Genomic DNA, 23,044 nt, shown 5'->3' with positions numbered 1-23,044 from the left:
TTCCATTTGCCCTGAGACAAGTGAATCCTGTCAACACCCTCCAGCATATTCCATTAAAATCCTTTTTAATAATATTCTCCCATTTACAAATAGTTCTTGTGGTGGTGTATTTTCTTCAGGTGGGACATTCTGTAGCGTATTTGGTTGAGACACTATGCTACAAGCCAGAAGGTCACGGGTTCGATTCCCGAGTAATTAGTTGGGCCTTTCAATTGACCTAATCATTCCAGACACACTACGGCGCTGGGGTTGACTCAGCCTCCAACAGAAATGAGTGCTAGGAATCTTCCTGGTGGTAAAGGGCGGACGGCGCGTAAGGCTGACAACTCACCGCCATCTGTGAGCCAAATGTCTAGAAAATGTGGCAGCCACGACGTCTCACGACCATATGGGCCTGCACGGCCTGTTACAGGGATAGATTTATTTTCTTCAAGTGTTACTACCGAAAACCTGAACGTACTCCTATCCCATATGTGCTGCATGTCCAGCCCACCGTATCAACCCTGTCAAGATAATTCCATGAAGTTTGGTGAGAAATAGAAGCTATGGAGCACCTAATTATGCAGTTTCCTCCAGCTCCTACTCTTCACCCCTCTAGTGTCCAAATTCACAACTCAGCACCCTAAACTCCAGTCTACATATTTCAATAATGTAAAGAGACGTGTGCAAACATATTGGCAAATTGCAGAGATTATTTCATTACAATCAGTAGCATTTTGTACAAAAGGCGGAAGACAAATAATCAGTCTGATTTTTGACATATGAGATCAACTACTGATCAGATTGTTTACATTCGTCAGACACTGGATAGAAAAAGGGAGTGCAATGAGATAGTACACCAGCAATTCACAATTTCATTAAAACCTATGATTTAGTTAGGAGGGAAGTATTGTACAAAATTCTGACAGAGTTTGGAGTACCAATAAAACTAGTTTGGCTGATTAAAATGTGTTCAAACGAAACGTATAGTAAAGTCCGTGTAGGTAATTATTTGCCTGATAAATTTCCTATCCAGAATGGTCTAAAACAAGGCAAATCTTTATCGCCACTGCTTTTCAGCTTTGCTTTAGAATATTCCATTAGGAATATCCAGGAATACCAGGTGGGACTCAAATTAAACAGGACACATCAGTTGTTGGTCTATGCTGATCTAAATCTATAGATATTATATAGAAAAGCACAGTGTCTGTAACTTTTGTAAGGAGGTTGATCTAGAAGCAAACGCAGAGAATTTATTTATTCCCTCGCAGATAGTTTTCCAGTGCTCTTGTTTGATGTCTCTGTCTATTTTTTTTTGTGATAATTGCTGCCCTTTTGTATTCCAAAAACATCTCCATAATTTTTCAGTACTTCCACTTATTCAATTTAGCTTTTCTGATTTTAATTGCCTTATCGCATTCTCAGTTCCACCATAAACATTCTGATTTTTTTCTCTGTTTCCTATTTTTCCTTGTCCTCCATTTTCGAGGTTGTTCTGGTTTTTTCTTTTATGAGTGGTCTCTGCTAATTTTCCTTTAATTATCTGGACTAAATTATCATACCTTTCCTTTACATTCCTCTCTCTTATCCATCCGTCATGCATTTCGACTTCCGTGATTTTTTCTTTAACTTTTTCCATGAAGACAGTACAATCAGTGTGTTTACTGTGCAATCTAGAAACCTTTACGCTGTCTTTCCCTGGCTCTGTTTTGCCATTATACTCGATGAGAACTGGATAATGTTCGCTATTCCAAGGGCCTGTTCCAAGCTTCCAGGTGTATAACAGTGCTCATCTTGGGTCCACAGAAATTAGCTCGAGGGCTGCCTTGGATCCTGTAACATCGAAGATATGTGTGGCAGAGCCGTCATTTCCAATTCAGTGATGCAGTGGTACAGGTTGTTGCCAGTTTTACAATCTTTCTAATTACCCCACAAATGATGATGTCCATTGAAGTCTCCGCCAATCAAGAATTCAATAATTTTCCTTTGAATTTGTGAAGAATTTTTTTCATATCCTCAGCTCGATTTTCTTGTGTTGCTGCTCATAATATGACATGATTAATATTTTATCTTGGCCCATATATAGGTCAATTGCACACGCTTCAATTTTGCCATCACCATCACACAAACCATTCATATGGGAATATTTCAGTTTGTTATTTAGAAAAATTTCAAACTTCCCCCCTCCTCCCTTACAATTCATTCCTTTCTTTTCTCACCATGCCAGACCATTTTAGATATACACTTTCTGCTTCACCAAGCCACGTCTCTGACAGCATTATGACATCTGTGTTTTGGCTCCTCTGTTGAAATTCGGGGAACTTGCTTCTTAGGCTCCTACAGTTCCGCTGAACTATCTGCTTCACCAAGCCATTTCTCCGATAGCATTATGACATCTATGTTTTGGCTCCTCTGTTGGAATTCTGGAAACTTAGGCTCCTACAGTTCCACTGAACTATCTGCTTAACCAAGCCAGGTACCTGATAGCATTATAACATCTGTGGTTTGGCTCCTCTGATGGAATTCTTGGAACTTGCTTCTTAGGCACCTAGAGTTCCACTGAACTATCTTAATTGGTAGATTCACGTTGAATTCTATTGTGACGTTCATGAAGCTCGACGGCTTTTCACAGGTGTCTAACCATTGCTTTAGCGTATCCGGAGTTTATTACTAAGTTGATTATTGTCACCAATACATTCTTGACTTCGTCCTCCATCTCAGTGGACTCCAACTCGTCTAAAGATTTCTCTAAAACTGCCTGGTCTCTATATTTGTTCCTTTGCTCACTTTTGTTTGAACTGGGTTCAGATATTTGAGTCCTGTTGTTATTCATGTTCATCTTCCATTGACTTCTCTCTCATCCCAGCCAATCGTTTGGCTCGGGACTTTATTGTTTTCGCTTTTCTCAATATTATCTCATTCCTGTCGTCTTCTTAGCGTTTTGAGAAGGGGAAAGTTCCCCATATTTGGTTCAGCGTACCCTTGGGGCTTCCAACACCTAAATGTAAAGCATGGCTCGACCATTTTCTACAATTTTTCGTGCTTCAAAACATCCGATATTTGTATGACCCATGATTTGATTGATTTCTTTCTGTTTTCTAATAACGGGGCATCGCTCGCTGTTTGCTCTGTGGTCCCCGTTACAATTTATGCATTTTTTATTCAAGACCCTTCATGTTCCGCTTCCCTACATGAGAAGCATTGTTTTTCGTTCGTACACAATTTACTTATGTGACCGAATTTCCCACATTTATAACATTGTTGTATTGCTGCAGCAAACGTAGTAACTTCAATTTTCATACTGCAGAAATATACATGAGGGGGCAATTCCTTGGTCCCAAATGTCAAACATATTTCCCTTGACTCTTTCCATGCCCATCTCTTTTCCTTAGTTCCTTCGTCTGTCTTTTTGACTCCCATCTTAAGTGTGACTGCGTCAATTGCCTGGAAAGGTATGGGATATTAGTTCTGATTGTCCAAATTGAGCTGTCGCATAAAATTTTCTAATTCCATATCCTCAGGTACATCTTTAATGATTGGAGCCGCATGAAGTCGTGGCATCTTCGCGAGTGGAATGCGTATTACAAGTACGTTGTTCGCATCACTCCCTGCAGATGTCACCATATTACTGGAATAATAACAAACAGCTGGATAACAAGCACACGTAAGCGGTTAAGCTATGGCCTACTGTCAGTATCGACAGTATGTATATTGTTGGTTGGGGCGAGTACCGTATGAAGTCAGTGACATTTGTGTGAGGGTGTGTGACGTATCTTGGTCACGGGTGGAAAATATTGCGAAAATATTCCATAAAAGAGGAGAGATTAGACACATAAGATGGCCCAAAGTATGTTCGTAACATACGTATTGTGGTTGGTTGGTGGATTTTTTTGTTTACACCATATTTACCTCGAAAGGGACGCTCAAGCATTGCGGAGTTGGAGTAAGAAGTTGGTTCTGTTACTGGCCATTTCTACGTGCAAGTTTTGCAGATGTTGCGCGATGCGGTTCGGAGGAAGCGGCGCGACAAGAGGCAGGAACAGTGGTTTCTGCATCACAACGCACTGTACCACACATCGCTTGTTGTGCAGCAATTCCTCGCCGAGTAAAAACGTTCCTGTCGTCACTCAACCACCGTACTCTCCGAATCTCGCTGCTTGTGACTTTTTGCTGTTTCACACTCTCAAATTGGGTCTCAAGGAGACTCGTTTCGTAACCATGGAGGACATCAAATCGAATGCTACAGCTGAACTCCGGAAGATTCCAAAAGAAGCCTTCCACCTCTGCTTCCAACAATGGCAGGATCGATGTTGCAAGTGTGTGTTCGCGCAAGGATCCTACTTTGAAGGTGATTAGTTTAGGTAAGCGTTGCTGTATGTCTTACCTTTAGAGTGCTATAACACCATTCCAGGAACTATTTATTGCCCCTCATATAATGAATATTGAAAATCTGGAAACTTTTCATATTCCAGTTCAGTAATGGAAAGGATTATATGGCAAAAATAGTAACACATCTTCTTTTTTCTATCTTCTATATAAATAAAAATGTAAATGTTGGTTTGTTCAAAGTCTTAAATCCCCGAAAGTTCTTCGCCGATTGCTTTGAAATTTTGACTCCAGCCTTCAGTCTGCGATTAAGGCACACTCAAGCAACATCAGCCAGCAGGCTTCGTCGCCAGCGCTCGGTCTTCGGAGGCATCGGCAGGCTGCTCCAGGCACGACTGCCTCGGCCCTCCGGCTCTCACACCCGACGCACTGGGGCACCTCGCCTGGACTTGCTGGTGGTCGTGTCCATGTCCGACCCACTGGGCATCTGGCGTAGCCACTGCCTCATCACTCCTACAACCGCGCTGCGCGACCACGCATCTTCAACCCACCTGCCGCACGGCGATCAAGCAAACTCCAGCAACGGCCGCGCTGTGGCCAGTCAAATCACTGCAACTAGCCTCTCTCTCTACCGGTGCGCGCCGCGCTACCTCACCTGTCCAGCATCTCAGCAACCACGGTCCTTTTCAGGACCAACAAACTGTTCCGAAGAAGTGGGTTGTCATCGGAGTAATGACGAACAACAAAGGCAAAACCCCACACATTCTTGACTTCATCCTCCATCTCAGTGTACTCCGGCTCGTCTAAACACTTTTCTAACACTGCGTGGTCTTTAGAGTTGTTCCTTTGCTCAGTCTTGTTTGAACTCGGTTCAGATATTTGAGTCCTGCTGTTATTCGTGTTCATCTTCCATTGACTTCTCTCCGGATTTCATCCAATCGTTTCGCTCGGGACTTTATGTTTTCGCTTTTCACAATAGTATCCCATTCCTTTCGTCTACTTGGCGTTTCGAGAAAGGGGAAGTTCCTCATATTTGGTTCAGCTTACCCTCGGGGGCTTCCAGCACCTAAATGGGACGCATGGCTCGACCATTTTTCTACAATTGTTCGTGCTTCAAAAAATCCGACATTTCTCTGAACCATGATTTCATTGATTTCTTTCTGTTTTCTAATAATGGGGCATCGCTCGCTGTTTGCTCTGTGGTCCCCGTTACAATTTATGCATTTTTTTATACAAGACCCTTCATATTTTGCTTCCCCGCATTTTCCTTCGTACAAAATTTACTTATGTGGCCGAATTTCCCACATTTATAACTGTTGGTTGGCATTGATGATTCGAGGTGATTATTTTGAATAAAACTCCGATTCACTTGAATATTACTCTTTACTACATCTTACTGTACATTTTTGTCCTACACACATACCGGATGCCCGCATCAGTGCATCCACTCACCGATTACTGCGCCATCTCTTGGCTTACACCAACACTCACTTTCATGAAAAATTGCACCTCCAACAATAACATTTTCGTATTCGTCGTACTGCTGCAACAAACGTAGTAACCTCAATTTTCATACTGTAGAAATATACATGAGGGGGCAATTCCTTAGTTCTAAACGTCAAACATATTGCCCTTGACTCTTTCCATGCCCATCTTTCTTCCTTAGTTTCTTCGTTTGTCTCTTTGACTCCCATCTTAAGTCTGACTGCGTCAATTGCCTGGAAAGGTATGGGATGTTTGTTCTGATTGTCAAAATTGAGCTGTCGCATCAAATTTTGTAATTCCATATCCTCAGGTACATCTTTAATGATTGGAGCCGCATGAAGTAGTGGCATCTTCGCGAGTGGAATGCGTATTACAAGCACGTTTTTCGCATCACTCCCTGCAGATGTCACTATATTACTGGAACAATAACAAACAGCTGGATAACAAGCACACGTAAGCGGTTAAGCTATGGCCTACTGTCAGTATGGTCAGTATGTATATTGTTGGTTGGGGCGAGTACCGTATGAGGTCAATGACATTTGTGTGAGGGTGTGTGACGTATCTTGGTCACGGGTGGAGAATATTGCGAAAATATTCCATAAAAGAGTTGAGATTAGACACATAAGATGGCCAAAAGTATGTTCGTAACATACGTATTGTGGTTGATTGGTGGATTTTTTGGTTTACACCATATTTACCTCGAAAGGGACGCTCAGGCATTTCTTTGGTGGTGTACGCTTGGTGGTTACGCTGGTTGTGGTTGGTTGAGAGATATTTTTCACATACCTGAATATGTTGCGGATGCAAACGAAGATAAAAAATTTATGGAAAGACACATACATCGATTGAGGACACACGAAACGGTAATTCCTTTTATCGGAATACAAAATAATAGGTGTACATTACAAATATCCTGCTATCTGAAAACGTTGTCTTGTGCCGTATTTAATGACTGCCAGGCAGGACTGATGAATAACAACTCAGAAGGAAGTGGTAATGATCAGATCAAGGTACTGGCTTGGTATTGACCATCAAGGTCTGAAGAAAACCACGAAAACTCGATCAGGATAGCCATTGTTGTGGCAAAACTAGAAGCAAGCATGCCCCTGATAAAGTATAGAACATTACTGCCACATCAGCTTGCTGACAGCATATGGCATAACTTACACTAATGCAAGCAGTTGCTGTATTTTTCATCAGCAAAAACTAATTTCACACACTGTTCTTTTCCCAGCTTGTAGCAAGCTTTGTATTAGGTTGTTCTGGTAGGCTGGTCACCTGTTCTATTTTTATTTATTTTATATAAAATTCAGGAATGTAGGTCATGGAATTGAAACCTCAAATATTCAATTCAAAGAGTTTTTGGTGTGTGTTTTTTTAACACATATTTTAGACTATTAAGAAAAATAGCTCATGTCAAATTCCAGGTGTCTAGCTACAGCTGTTTTAATCATGATATTTACTTCAAAACAAAAATATGTTCCTGAGTTTATCTGAATACTGTATATATTTGAGCTCTCTTAATAAACACTTAAGCATGGATGTTAGCATGTGTTAAGTGTACGTTGTAAGCTTTTACCATCTTGTTTCTCTCTGTTCCAGCCACCATTTTCCAGCACAAGGTTCTGTGGTATGGTAGTAGTAGCATACCTGTGGAGTTCAATTCTGTGGCTAGCCATTCCAGAGGAACAGGTTGGAGGAATTAATTGGAGATGGTTAATTGTGTTTGTGCCACTTGCTTGTGCTTTGGGTATGAATAGAGTCACAATTATTGATTTTATGAATGTCAATATTTGTTTGTGTAGTATTGTAGTCATTTTCTTCCTGTAGGGGTTTGGACAGTTGGCAATATTGGAAGAGAAGAAGGCACAATTCATTGGGCCACATATGGGGCATATGCAACACTTCCACTTCACTGGTTTCTGGATGATGATACCACCTGGTACACACTGATGACATTTGTGTCTGCCTTGGCATTTGATATAAAATCAAAACGATGGCGACGGAAACCCAAACAACAAAAATCTCTGTTAAAGTAAGTACTTGAATTGTTATATAAATTGGTATACAAAATATGATAGGCATTTGACTGAAAATAAAAATTTATACACACTATATAACAAAATTCAGGTCTCCAACATATTTGTTTAGAAGCATTTGTTACACAGAGTTTTTCTCAAGAGAGTACACAGCTCTAACATCCATTTAAATGTTAATTTATTTTCTATTTTATGATATAGTGTTTGTGACTTTAAAAGTACACAGTACTTTTAAAGTACAAGATTCCTTCTTTTCATGGAAAATGTTCTTAAAGTATGAATGTCTTAAAGTTTAAAGTGCACTTTCACATAGAAATAATAAAGTTTCCACCCCAGCATCCAAAATTCCCTCTGAAATCTGGTTGCAAATAGAAAATAAGTTCAAATCTGCGGTATATTAAGACTGGGTAATAACGCTGTGAATTTTGGAGAGAGCCCTGCGTATTGAAGGAAGAGTGCCACCATCATTGCAAGTAAAGGGTAAGGCATGCAAGAAGCCAACAGAAGGGGATGGCTGCCTGCTTTTGCTGGTTTCTTGCATGGCTTACTCTTCGACCCTGAAGAAGGAGGCAGTATGTTCCTATGCAACATAGGCTCCCTCCAGGCTACACAGCTCTGGAGCAGCTGAAGGAAGGAGAACTGGCAGAGAAAACCCACCCCAGTGCCACATTGTCAACCACAAGACCTGATCTGGGATTGAACCCTGGACCCTGTGGTGTTTTTGTAGCTTATTGAGACAGGACAGAAGACTACTGAGCACTGAAGAGTAATCTATTCACTATGGTTGAAATATATTTTAGACAAAATATGCCAAGTTACAGTGTTACAGGAAATTGAGAACTGAGTAGGATATAGCGTATGTTGTGCCTTGGTATTTCACATACCATGATTTGGAAATAATGAAGCTGAATCTGTCGAACTGAAGGCGCTGTTTTTAACAGTTTCAACACTGTAGGCTCCTCTTTTGTTCAGGCGCATCATGGTATTGTCTCTCTGTGGCATGCTGTACTTGTCCCTCTGGGGAAGTTACTTTTGTTTCAATGCCAAATTCACGGATAGTGAGGGGGAGGAGATAAAGATTTCAGAAGCTGTGCACCATTTCTTCACTTCTCCCTTGTGGACTGACCTCAAACAGTCACTATATGATACCTGGAAGTATGCTCAGCATCATGGCTGGTACGAGATATGGAAACAACTCGTTGATCTGTCAGATCCTCATGGAGAACAGAATGCCTATAAGGTATGTTACCATAGCTTTCTGGAAAGTTGAATTTCTATGCATTCTTTCTCAAAGTACTGGAAACTTAAGCGTTGAGTGTATTCAGGGTGAAGGATTGGGATTTATATTGGAATAGGTTAGTGAAAACATGAGCAGAGGCATATGGGTACTGTGGCACAGGGGAGATCAACCACATAGACCTCAAGGCTTAGGGGGAGATACCCTCTGCCTTCCTAGGGTGACATACTTCACAGAAACATGGACTGGTGAATTCCCACTGTGGTGTACTTGAGAGAAAGAGACATGGACTACTTAATTCCTAATTAGAACATATGTGGGTGAAACATGGATTTATTAATTAATTCCTGGTATGACATATGTTGTCAAGGAGGACTGAGGTGGGCAGGGCATGTAGCACGAATGGGGAAGAAGAGGAATGCATATAGGATATTGGTGGGAAAGCCAGAAGGAAAGAGACCACTGGAAAGACCAAGGTGTAGGTGGGTGGACAATATTAAAATGGATCTTAGAGATAGGATGGGATGGTATGGATTGGATTCATCTGGATCAGGATAAGGATCAGTGGAGGGCTCTTGTGAACACGGTAATGAACCTTCAGGTTCCGTAAAATGCTGGGAAATTCTTGAGTAGCTTCAGATTAGGCTTCTCAAGAAGGGCTCAGCTCCATGAGTAAGTAAGTAAATGACATATGTTGATCATGAAGTGATGAATGCCTAGTATGAGACAGTTGCTGAGTTTGTAGATCCAGTTTCATAGCCAAGCTCATATGTTGGCAGGTGCTTGGCATTTCCAGTGGAGCATCTCAGCAAGAAATTACAGCCAAGTGGAGAGCCCTGTCTCGAGAATTTCATCCTGACAAAACGACAGATCCTGCTCTAAAGGAAGTAGCTCAGGAAAAGTTTATGGAAATCCAGCAAGCATATGAGATTTTATCAAATATTAAGCATAAAAGGAATCGACGAAACAAGAAGTTCACTGCAGACTGATCAGTGTAAATGAACAAAGATGTATAGGAAACCTACATAATTTAAAAATAATATATTTTTATGAGATTTGAAAAAAGTTGTTAATATGATTAATTTAAAAGTACGCTAAATGATGGCTGCTTTTTGTACCTCTGCATTTAACATTACGCAGGTGATGCTGAGTGTCAAATGGTTATCACATGACACTAAATTTCCAGTAGGTTACAAGTGGCTAAAATATACACATCATTCTTTTACATTAGTTCTTGCTTTCATGGTTTTTTTTTTATTTATTTGATTAATCATCAATCAGAATATACATTCTATAAGCTAATGTTATGATTGTTTAAATGACTTGATGAGTCGTCCAGCAGCGAATCCTAATAATTCAAATCAGGTCAATTGGCCAGTTTCTTTTGTGGCGTCTGTTGTCTTCTCTTGTCGATAGCGTCTTTAGGAGTGGGTTTTTATGACTTGTGATTTTGTTGTGACATCTTGTACGGAAGATATACTGAGATCAGTGTGGACTGTTGTGTTGGAACTCGGGAAGTACAGGGAAAATGTCTCCATACCACGCAGTTCTTGTGGTGGTTGAACACAGTATAATTATTAAATTACACTATCTTTGATAGTGGGTTTTCTGAAACCAGAAAGGATTATAATACTGTCATAGTTGTGACAACCCCATGGGAACCACTGTTTTAGAATGATGCGTTGTTCAGGATTCTGCCTTACTGAAAGCAACTGATGGTACTTGGCAGTTAACTTGATAATTTTGTTTACTGTGGGCTGTATCCAAGAAGACTGAAATTACATATTTTACAGTGTTAATATTCCAGATTTTAAAATTTATTACAATAACAAATAATTTATTAAATATATATTTATTTTCATTTTGATGTAAACATTATTTTTCTTATGCTGCTTTAAGAAAGTTCTCTGTATGTAAGACATGTCTGTTTCCCAGCTCAGAACAAAACACCATACTGCCAACCGAAAGTGTACCCAGAGAAACTTCTGTAACTGTTTTACTCAGATAACTGAACATAAGTGACTTTCATATTGTCAAGGTGAACAACTTCATAATTGCACGAGTTCTGATAGCTGGTCAAGGAAGGAAACAGATTGTACAACTGATATGGCCAATGGCTGTAAGTGGTCTTATCATCACTGTACTTAATGTTCATCAAACAGAATAAAATTAAAGACTTTTATGAGCTCAGTATTCATTACAGCACTGTCATACTGCAACTTGTAATACTATATTTGAGCATCCTGATGCATTCATGTATCGCTCTCCTTCACCTCCATCTTTAAAACCATTCTCAATCTCTCTTAAATTTAAAACGACATTAAAATCACATCAATTACTACATGTTTTGGCCCTACTTGGCCATCTTCATGCAATTATTCACTTTTTGAAAACTACTGCACTGCACTAGATCATTAAGCCAATACTTTTCAATGCTGCCGCATATCGTTGTTCACACTAAGATATGTTTTTCTGAGAATGAAACTCTCTGGTCATCATTAGTTCCATGTTTGTGCTCCTAACTAGTGACCACTGGTATAGATTCACATTAGAGATACATTTCATGAGTATTGCCTGATGATGATCCAGCTGGATCAAAACATATAGTAAATGTACATAATAAAACGAATGTTAATACAGTAATACTGGTTTATTATGAATTTCTTGTGTTGACAGTTGTATAATACTACTAAATTCATCAATTTCACATGCATATGATTCCAAGTGACAGAACTTGTTTAATAAAAGATTCTGAAGGCGGTGCCTAAACGGTAACCTAACTGCTATATATTCATCTCCAGTTGCCAGTTTACTGTCTCATATACACAGTACATATGGGAAAGTGTTGTGGTCACAAAAACTGATCTTGAAATTTTGATGGATTTTCATGTTTTCAGCTCCCCTCATTGCAAAAAGTGGTTCCTGGAATGCTATCAGCCTGTCTGTATGTACAGATGTGCCCCTCGCTATCACTTGAAAGATGGGATGGACGTTATTCATATTCGATATTCAAAAGATTATATCTGTCATATACTGGAGCCTGGTGAATCTGAACATTCCAGCTCCAAAAACAGGGCCCTTGGGATGCATCCCATCAAATCAAGGTGACAGTTCTCTCAAAACCAACTCAATGATTTTGAGAAAATTTATGGAGACTATCCTCTGAAATAAAACTGAATAGATGATACCTTCAAAAGAATAAGAGAATGAGCATTAAGAGTCCCAAAAGCAAAATGCAAGTTTGGTCAAAACTGGCTTTACCACTCAGATGGATTTCACTGTTCAGTACTTAATAACAAACAGGAGTCTACTGAGCAACAGCCTGCTTCTTTTAGAAGGTGATGTAGTCAATGTGAATCACATAGCCAAAAATATGAGATTTACTTCATATTCTTGCTAGCGTTGTACAGCAGTCAGTTACACACAGAACCAAATTTATTTAAAAGAATGGAAGTAACCTTTTTATCTTATATCCTGTGACCTGAAGATATTTAAATAAACATGGTACTGAACACTAAAATAAAATAATTTATGGTCCAGTATGGATGTAAATTAATTGTCTTTTGCTCGGTAATGGAACAGTGTCAACAATGGACAGTCTATATCATTCAAGAACAATTTGCACAGTATTTAGTGGCTGGCTATACAAAGTCTGTGAATCCCAAGTATATACCTCAGTTCCTTTAGGCAGTCTCTGGATAAAGCTCCAAATTGAACCATTAATGCTTCTTTCCCTATCCCCCCCATACTGCGCATAAACTCTTCAAGTCTTCTCTTCTTCGTAGCCACACACACTGTATGGATATATGCTATGGAGTCTTGCTACTAAATAACACTGTTCATTATATATCAGGCATGATACTAGAAATATAAATTAAATCTAGCAGCCATTTAACAAATTCCAGTCATCAACAGCTTTGCAATAAGTTCCATTCAAATATTTTTATACTTACCGTTGGTGTTTGCCAACTTGGCTACAGTGAGTGACTGAGTGAGTGAGTGAGTGAGTGGGTTGACATATTTTTAGCACCCTGTCTGTAAGAAAATTACCTGACAGAATTGGATATTGAGTAGTGATTCTAAAACAATAACAGAATTTCTTCTCTTGGAACTCTGTCAACTGCAGGTGAAAAAGAGAAAGACTTAGGAGACCACAATCATTTCTTCAGCATGAAGTGCTGGACATTATCTTTGGACGATTTATTAATGTGTGATGCCAGTTTTTCTAAATACTGTATTCAAACACTTCATCATTAATCCAAATGAAATTTTTTGGACATACTCTTTCTCTAGTGAAATACTGTATTAAACTGCTTGAAAACAAGAGAGTGTTTCTGTAATTGAAAGTAATTAAACTGAAAGCTTATAAATTTATATAAGAGACTTCTCTTTCATATTCATACTCCATTTTCCAGAGCATTTGTGTCCAAAATGTTGGGTACGCCCTCCTAGAGGAGGGGCTCAGGATATTCTGGGAAGTTATGTAGTAAAACTTAATTGATTATAATTCTCAAAATGTCAGAGATCAATTTTGTAAATTCATAAATTTGTAAAATCTTGATAAACGTTATTAAATGTTGATTTCAAAAATTAAGAAATAAAAAAAAACTTCTGCTTATATAAAAACAATTTAGCAGTGTGTGTGTCTGTGTACAATGAAATCTTTGCTAAGATGAGAAGCCATTGTATCATTATATAAAATCTTGAAATCATGCTGTAAGAAAACTAGAGATTCCTTAAAACTCTAAAATCACAACCCGATCACTATTTTCTTAGCAGAATCAAGAAATTTTTTACTCTGACTTACTTCAAGAAGATATATAAACTAATGAGCAAGGCATTAATTGAAATCTGTATTTGAAGTCTTGGCTTCTAGGGCTATTAAAATCCTTATAAATTGTTTTGTGGAAAAAGTAATTACACTACTGTTCTTGTATATGGAAGCTCCTCGAGTGGGACCTAAGGCACTAGGCAGGTTGGAACTTCAACAGAAACATACATTTCAGACAGATTTAGTAAAATGTGCAGGGTTTTATGTTGCACATTGTCATACAGCTTTGCTTCCCTTTTAGATTTGAAAGCGTCCAGACTCATATTCAGGGTAAGGTAAAGATGTCCCTGTGCTTAACTAATTAAGCGCTACATCATGAAGATGTATGGGAGAGTGAATATATAGATCCATGTATTCTTGACCTCACCACTAGTTTGAGGTGAGTGATCAGCTTCACGCCCCAGCTGCTTTACCCCCGAGAAAAGAGCTCCCAGTACCAATTGGATAGGAGGCTGGGTGGACCCTAGAACTGAGAATTGAGAACTGGTGTGGCCGATGTGCAGAGAAGAAAATATTTCCTCTACCAGGTCTCAAACTCTGACCCCTGGACCATCCAGCTCATAGCTAATTGCTATTCAGACTGCACTATCCCCACTCCCCTCAAATTTAGGTCCTACATAAAAACTTAAAATGACATGTGACATTTTCAAGTCCGAAACATGTCACAACAATAAAATAAAATGTGATTTTAATGACATTTTAGGAAATTTAAATGTGATCGTAATGGTTTTTTAAAACAAAAGTTTATGTTGCATTAGAGACAGAAACAAATGGATGAGTGATGCATCAATGCAACAGGATGCTGAAATATAATTATAATATAATTATATATTATTATATATATTATATTATATATTATAATATAATTATAATATTATGTATACTGATAGACAAGAATCTGATGGGTCCCATTCAATTGTAATTCTACCTGGTTTTCTGGACCTTCCAATGGCCTATTTTGAAGCAAAACTGAAACGCAATGATGATAATCACCTTTTTTTTTAATGTTAGTGGGGTGGGACTAAATCCTTTGTACTGCGGCCACTTCTGGCCTATTGTAGAAGAAAGGTGAGGGTGATTGTGGAGCAATTGGTGGAATGAAGATTGTCAGGGGAAACCGAAGTACTAGAAGAAAATATGCACCAGCGCCACTTTGTCCAATGATAATCATCTTGTTTCAAGCCATTTTGAACGGGATAGATATCACAGAAATGTTTATCTCTATATGAGTACAATAAGTCAAGGTTTAATTGAAAAATTAAACCTAACTCGTTTCATGGGTAAACCGAACTCAGTGAGTGCTTCCTTGAAGCACAAAATACATTGTTTAATAAAACAATCACAGCCATATTTCTGAAAATTCTAGTATACATTATTAGAAACAATTCTGAGCTTTAAATTGAGCCATCAGTGACCGGTGCAGGAATCATGTGTGCTAGAAAGATGGAACACAGTCAATAGTTCACATCATATTTTCAGATGTGTGCATCCTAAAATGCAGAATAATAATAAACATTTTACCTCTAGCTGTATTTCATCAATTTAACAAATCTACCGCATTTGAATGACATCTAGGATGCAATTTAAATCTTCCTATTTAATTTATTTGATATGTACATGTATTTGAACTGGCTACGTTTAAATGGTAGAAATGAATAACTGATTTGGTGTTTATAGTGAACGAGTGACTTTCCTGCCTAGGAAAAATAATATGGATAAGAGAGAAATATTTGAAAAACATAACTGCAAATACAAAGCATACAAAAATAAAAAATTTACTCTCATTAAGAGTATTTTTCTTTCAGTACAGAAATATGGATAAGAATGTGATTTTGTTCTATATTATATTTATGTTCGTAAATGAATTTAGTCAATTAAAACAACTGGAAACATTCAGAAGAAACATATAAGATCAACTGATTTTAGCAACTTTACAATTTTAGCACTGTGTTAAAAACATCAAGTTGTATGACATTCAAATGTAAGAAAACAGATTACAGTATCTGCAACTGTAAAACAAGGCAAATATATAATTACAAAGCACAAGTCTTGTGTATCATTGAATCATATATCAAAGTAATTATGTTCTCTGTTTCAGCTGGAAGGATAGCGTTTTGTATACTGCTATATTTTTATATTCAAAGCTTGATATACATAATCAGAGTAAGTTAAACCCTCTTTGATATTAAAACCATGTGATACCTTAATCAAGGCTGTTACATTAAATTCAGCTGTTTACAGTTTTATCTTATATATAGATTAAAACTGTAGGAAACTGAATTTGATGAAACATCCCTGATTAAAAGTCATCGTGGCTTTAATATTAGTCTGTTTCATTTAACTTGATATAGATTTGATACATATGCATTTTACTTGACTCCTCATACAGTTTGTTTTCACAGCCTCTTCAATGTTAATATAAGTAAGCTTAACTACACTGTAAATATTTTATCTCATAGAAGCAATGGAGATAAATTTCACACTTTGCTACATACCAACAATATAAAGAAAACATGAAGCAGTGGAGATGAATTTGTTTCTCTTAACCACTTAGCAGGCTGCTTTGGTTTTGGAATGTAGAGCGCCTGGTATGAAAAGGCCACATTATGTCCAGCATTCTTCAAAATACACAAAACAGAGTTTTGATTTTATAACTGATACAAAATTCATAATTAATCTGTGTTGGATATGAGATTCGCATGGTGGTGACTATGATGGGTATGGTATACTGAGTCATAACGCCATGTAGTTTGAAGATAGTCTGATGTTTTGGAGGAACATATTGCCTCCATCTTCAGTGTCAAAACATAAGCCACACAAGAAGCAGAAGCTGGTGGAAAGCCGCTAGTTTCTTGCTTGGATTACTCGTCATCCCTGAAGAAGGAGGTATTATTTTCCCCAGAAATGTTGGACTCTCTCTGAACTACATGGTGTTAAAATCTGGATGACAGTACTCTTCATAGTAATTGAGCTACTGTCTGAAGGACTGCAACAAGCTTCCTATCAAGAACGGTGTGGGAATTAAAAATGAAATATTGTTGTAAGGTACTGATTTTCTCCCTCAAAATATAACCTTAATATTTAATCTCTGTTGCATGTTTTGAAACCTCATTAAACAATGTCAAAGAGAATATAAATTGAGTATACAGAGTATCATTTCTGAAGAAGAGATCAATACATAGTCTGCTCATTCACAGCAGATTTAATTACTATTAGCAAGAGTCTTCTGAGCACTGGTAGTACAGACAATCTTCTAGTTTTCATAGCATGAAAATGGACAGAAAATTATACTACTTTCAATTTTACAAACAAAATATTTTCCTCTATGTAGTGGAGAATACTGTGAGAATCCAAGCATCATAACCAAATTTCCAACAAATGTTAAGTTGAATACAGCATTTTTTTTATATCTATATGTAACAAAAAATAATTCTTCCATCCTTATTTCGATGCTCGGGCCTAGGTACTCATGACACTCCCCCCCCAACCCCTTCAAGGCATGCATACATGCATGCATGCACACAAATACATACATGCAATGACAATAACAAATCTGACAGTCTGTGGACTCTTGTCCTAAAATGATGGCTTAAGCATCAGCATAAGGATACTACCATACCATAATCAGCATAACTGTGTCCTTTCAAATCTTTGTAGTTTATAGCCATATAAAACCGACATGTGCAAATGCCCTTGATACTTCATACCATTTCCTAACAGTCGGGTAAGATGGGGCACAGTGGTATTTCCTATATATGTGTCTAGAAGGTGGCACCTTGGTGGAAGAGAACCAAACTACTTATTCAAGCTAGCATCCTGTTTCAGTGTGACTGGTGTAGTTCATGATTTTTGAGTTCTTGAGTGTTGTCAGTTGATATAAAATTTTGTATTCCTGAATATTCTGAAATTCTCCATGGGTTTTAAACATATCTATTGTGGAGTGGTAATTTTAAATCTTATAGCACACCTTTCAGTTCAGGTGAGTTACATCTTCCTCAGACTACTGGCTTTTAGGTTACATCCATTAACCTTCAGATAGTGCTGCTGTGGAACAATGAAACTATAAAGAATAAAGTAAACAGTGAGAGTCAGAACATACTTTTCTCACATGTAGTTACTTGTTCAGTTAACTGGAGTACTTCTAATATGTTTTAACAAAATTGTTTGAATGAATGAATGAAAGAATGAAAGAACAACAAGTTTCCGACTAGGATGATTCTGCAGTTCATTAAAAGCTTGTCAGTATTCTTTAACTTACATTTCCAGTACTGAAAATACCTCATGTGATTTGGAAGTCCAAAGTCCTGGATGTCTGCGCCATTCTGCCCCACAAGTGGGGTACAATGAAACAAATGATACAATTTCTTATTAAGTCTACTGTGAACTAATCAAAACATCAGTGTGTCAAAATACTTGCGCTTCATACACACACACAAAAAAATAGAGAAATATATTGTAGCATGTAGACCCATTGCCAGACAACAACCACGACATAAGCAGTTATACAATAGTCGTTGCTAAGTAACGGCTATAAAAACAACGACCGCTGCTAGGCAATGGCTGACTAGTGATCATGTGGGCATCCCAAGAGACACGAACGCAACAATGGATACAGTAACAGAGGAACAGTGTTTTCTCTGCAGTACGTTCTGAGATATTATAAGCAGGACAGCTGGAGGGATGAGTTAGTTTCATAGTATAGGTCAAGGTAACCAACGGTCATACCATGTTGAAAACACCAGTTCTCGTCCGATCACGAAGTTAAGCAACATTGGGCATGGTTAGTACTTGGATGGGGGACCGCTTGGGAACACCACGTGCTGTTGGTATTTTTAAGTGCCGCACCGGTTAGTCACTTGCTTCCCACAGCGGCGGCTCAGGTCTGGTCAAGTGGGATTTGTGGTGGACAAAGTGAGGCTGGGGCAAGTTTTCTCCCAAGTGCTTCAGTTTCCCCTGCCCATCTTCATTCCACCAAATTCTCCATCATCATAATCACCCAAGGCTGGTACAATAGGCCAATCAGTGGCCGCCGTGCCGAGTGGACCCAGCTGGACTCCACCCCCCCCCAACTATGCAAATTTAAATAGGTCAAGGTGAAGCCAGACAAAGAAGTATAAGAGGCTTAAACTTAGCAGTGGTCATGACAATTCAAGTGACTAAGCTACCGTTGTAGCATAAGATGCGTAAGATAAGGCATGACCTGCCCTGCAAAACCTGGACTGACAGAGGAAAAAGGAAGTGCAAAAGGAAGAGTTGTTAATAGATGCTATGTGTGCAACCAAGCATATTCATGAAACAAACCCACCACTTCGTCAGGTTCAGTTAAAAAAACTCTGGTTGTGATCCTCAAGGGGTTTGGCACCAAGATGAACTGATTGGCAGTAAACCACCAGTCATGAAATAACATTCACTTTGAATTAGTTGTGGGACAGTCCCTAGCCGGTAAGAACATGAGCGCAGAAGCAGAGGACATTGTTGGGATCCATCACCAAGCAATGTCTGGTAAAGGCACACCAGACAGAAGAATAACTAGTGAACTACAGAGTGTGTGAATTAGTGACAGTGCTATAGTTACTAGTTACCATCCGTGAGTGTTCAATAAATCCAGTTACCAAACCAAACCCCGTCTATAGTCGCTCATACATGTGACAACATTAAATATGTTTGAAAATTTATGAAAAATATAATTCCTCTGTTTCGTTGTACCCCACATTCCCCTACATGTTCACAACACTTTTGGCATGTACTTCTTGAAACACATTTTGCCTGACACTAAACTGGCCCAGGATATCCATGTTTGTCATACTCAGCTCCCTGGATTTCTCTCTGTGAGGGTGTGTAGAAAACGTATCACATATAAAAAATATCATGGACTTCTGAACAAGTGTTATTGAGAATGTGGTCTGATTCAAGAGTTACTTAACACTGCTGCATCAACTGCTGGTCATGCAACTGGCTCTTATGGCAGTGATGATGAACTTCCGTGTTCCTTAACATGGAATTTTCTAGGTAGTTCAGTATCTGTAAACTGTCCAGGGATTGGAAAATGTTATCAAGTGTTGAATAAGGATAGAATAATTAAGAGCGATGTGGAACAATATGTTTGTAGCATACTTTAAGATACTATAATAATATTTATATGTAATAGCTACTGTGCTGACAAGTCAAATGCATAAGCACCAAGCTATAACCTGTACAAAACAAACCTGCCGCAGTGCAGAATATGGAAATTGAACTGTCCCCACTATTCTACCACTCCCACTTTTCTATCTCCATAATTGTGATACAGTCAATCTGTTCTTAGCCACATTTTTTTTAACATTACTTAGTCCCTCTCCTTGTCCATGTCAACATGGCAGGAATACATAGTGCCATTCACTGGCCACAATGTGCCATTGCCACTCCAGAGAAACACACAGGCAGTTTGGTTCCACATATAATACATTTATATCATGTTGGCAGTACAGAGACTAGACAGAGACCATATGGCATATTTGGTGGTTATGTCCATCTCTGTTTACCAGCCACAAAACTGCCTGCTCAGATACAGACTTCTATGCAAGAACTGTGAAAAGAATGGAAGAGTGGTTTTTTTTCAGTTATGTTGTCTGTATCTATAGCATAGAGTCAAATGATAGGATGACTAATGAATTGGAAAGGATTAGGTAGAAAGTGGCCATGGTCTGAGGTACCAACCCTTCTGGAGGAATTAAGGAAAACCATGAAAATCCTCAGTAAGTAAAATTGGTGACTGTACTGAGATTCAAACTGAGCACTTCCTGAATACAAGTCTAGAGCATTACAGCTATACCAATCTGCTCAGTATATATAAATCTTGTGATCCTGACTTTCAGTGGCAGTAATATTCTAATTATCTCATATGAGCAGGCTTCTAAGATCTATAATAGCTTCTTTCACTTCCTTGATCCTCATTTCAACATTCTTTCACACATAGTACAACAAATGTCTCTGTTTCAGGTGATAACCTGCTTGTCAAATATACACTGAAACTGAGTATAGACTGCTAATGATGGTCATACAGAAATGTCAATAAAAATTTGAATTCGAGTACAATGTTAAAACTGTGATTTTGATGCCCATGACTTTTGATTTATATTCAAAGTAGAAGTATATTTTAGAAATACTAAATATTTAAGTTCAAAGTACAATAGAAACAAGAAATTCAATTGGAATACAAATGCTGAATTACAGAAATATGGCAGAGATATTTGCTTCACCTCAGAAACCGAAGATCTGACAATGACAAATTTGCTTTCTAATACTGAAGTCCTGCATTCAAAGGCCTATTGGTAGGACAAGTAACGTATCATTCATCACTGACAGCAACTCTGCGCTAAACCTTGTGTCTCAACTGTCACTCTGAATAACTTCCATTGCTCATTTTATTTGTCCAGAGAGGTGAATTCTCTTTAGAAAACAACTTCATTACTGTACAAAGAAAAGCATCTCTTCAACTTAGAATACCGTGGGAGTTGCAGTAAATGTTATTTCTTGTTCTTCGAACGTGTTCCTGATGGTCTGGCAGTTGGTGGCCTGTCCTTTGTGTGGTGATATTCAATGCAAGAGTCACTTGTTTCTCCTGATGCTGCAGGGGTCACCTGCAATTTAGGGACTGTTAATGGTCTCATGAGAGACCTGATAACAGGAGGGACATTAGGGGTAGGAAGGACTGGTGAGCTGGCACAGAGAGCTGCTGTGGTGAGCTGTGTGACAAGGGAATAGCGGTTGGAAGAGGACTGAGACCCTGAGCTATTTGTGCGAAATGCACGCTGTAGTCGGGACTTCAGACCAGTAGACTGTGATGAGTTCTGCCCACTGCTAATTTGAAGTTTTCCTGTTCCTATAATAGCCTGTGTTCCAAGCTCTGGTTCACTACCCCACCGACCATAAGCTGTTGTCCTCTCCAGCAGACGATGACGGGCAAATTTCTCAATGACTTCAGCACACACATATCGTCCACAGAACCGAGCCCATTGTTCGGCCCGTAACCCACGACCTGTATCTCGTAACGTGGGGGAGGCACCTGGAAGTATTGGTCAGTGGCAAAATTATTTACTTTTTATGGCAAAATTTCTCTCAATACTTTAGTTCCTCTATTGTTAGTCTTCTTCACTTACTACTGACAAAAAATTGAAACAATCTATGAGGTAAATAAATTTCAGTCTGAACAATCTCATAAGCAAGCAGACAGAACTGTATAGTGTCTGGGTCTATCTTATTAACAGAACATGCGATTCTGTTTTTTACATAATTATCCCATTTATTTTGATATATCGGTCTCCTCTCTACTAACTGCTTGTCAACTGGTCCTCTGTCTTTCAGCTTTGAGGTACACATATATACATTGGACTAGAAGATGTGTGGATTTTGACAACTTTTACCATTATACATCAATTTATTGCTGGTATGTATACTAGCTGAAAGAAAGACAAGGATTTATCTCATTAAATTAAAAGGTGAACTTTAATTGTCACTTTAAATTCTAATTAAACTGTAACCCCCCCCCTTCAAACACCAGCATCTGATTACAAATCTCTCTTCATAGTATGCTATTTGAGGCCAATCAGTTTCTTACGTTTGTTTTAGTTTCATGCTGATGGTAATATTTGGTTACTTGTGTGCATGTGTTGATATTGCAGTTATGGATTTTTAAATTATGCACATGTAATTGAAATTATGACTGCCAGTCATCAAGTGACTTGGCTGCACTGTGCCGCATGCATACCAGCAAACAACAGGAGTTTGGCACACTTGGTGCGGCCCTGTAGAGCTGCCTTCATGAGTGGAGTGAAGCCCATGGCATTCCTTGCATCCACTTCCACAGTGCACTTGTTCAGCATGAAGTTCAATACTTCCACATGCCCTGAAATTAAAACACAGATTTTCACAACTTTAATGCTTTAATACTAGGACAACAATTATATATTTAAACCATTTTGCTTATATACGATGACAAAGAATAATACAAATATTATTACAGTTTCTACCAAACACAAATGAACTGAGGCAGTTACAAAAGGAAGAAACACAAATAAACCCCCACCCAAAAAAAATGGGCAGAAGACCTATATTTATAGTAAGTAAGAAAAATGTATTAGGAGTCATTCTATAATAATAATAATAATA

General features: G+C 38.4%; 2 protein-coding genes and 1 non-coding gene across 3 annotated transcripts in view; 2 read left to right on the top strand and 1 right to left on the bottom strand.

Moving 5' to 3' along the window:
- The first annotated feature begins 5,946 nt into the window (after positions 1–5,946).
- On the top strand, positions 5,947–12,239 carry LOC111874887 (dnaJ homolog subfamily C member 22). Its single transcript, XM_023870743.2, has 5 exons — positions 5,947–6,653; positions 7,393–7,540; positions 7,621–7,825; positions 8,802–9,069; positions 9,846–12,239. The coding sequence occupies exons 1-5, from the start codon at positions 6,417–6,419 to the stop codon at positions 10,053–10,055; spliced, it is 1,068 nt and encodes a 355-aa protein (XP_023726511.1). The 5' UTR covers positions 5,947–6,416; the 3' UTR covers positions 10,056–12,239.
- A 6,369-nt stretch (positions 12,240–18,608) lies between these two features.
- Positions 18,609–18,726, top strand: LOC111874890. The gene has a single exon (XR_002844630.1). It is a non-coding gene; the product is annotated as a 5S ribosomal RNA (ribosomal RNA).
- Positions 18,727–20,413: 1,687 nt separating this feature from the next.
- The window catches only part of LOC111874889, a 102,914-nt gene continuing 100,283 nt past the window's right edge, over positions 20,414–23,044 (bottom strand). The window contains exons 4-5 of the mRNA XM_023870749.2: positions 22,644–22,781; positions 20,414–21,941 (exon numbers count right to left, since the gene is read on the bottom strand). Of these exons, the coding sequence (XP_023726517.1) occupies positions 21,403–21,941; positions 22,644–22,781 (677 nt within the window). The 3' untranslated portion in view covers positions 20,414–21,402. The remainder of the gene's footprint in view (positions 21,942–22,643; positions 22,782–23,044) is intronic.

The sequence above is a fragment of the Cryptotermes secundus genome, unplaced genomic scaffold (genome assembly GCF_002891405.2).
Source record: "Cryptotermes secundus unplaced genomic scaffold, Csec_1.0 scaffold510, whole genome shotgun sequence".
In the NCBI taxonomy this organism is placed as follows: domain Eukaryota; kingdom Metazoa; phylum Arthropoda; class Insecta; order Blattodea; family Kalotermitidae; genus Cryptotermes; species Cryptotermes secundus.
The sequence above is the reverse complement of the archived record's forward strand: the minus strand, read 5'-3'. Positions and strand labels throughout refer to the sequence as shown.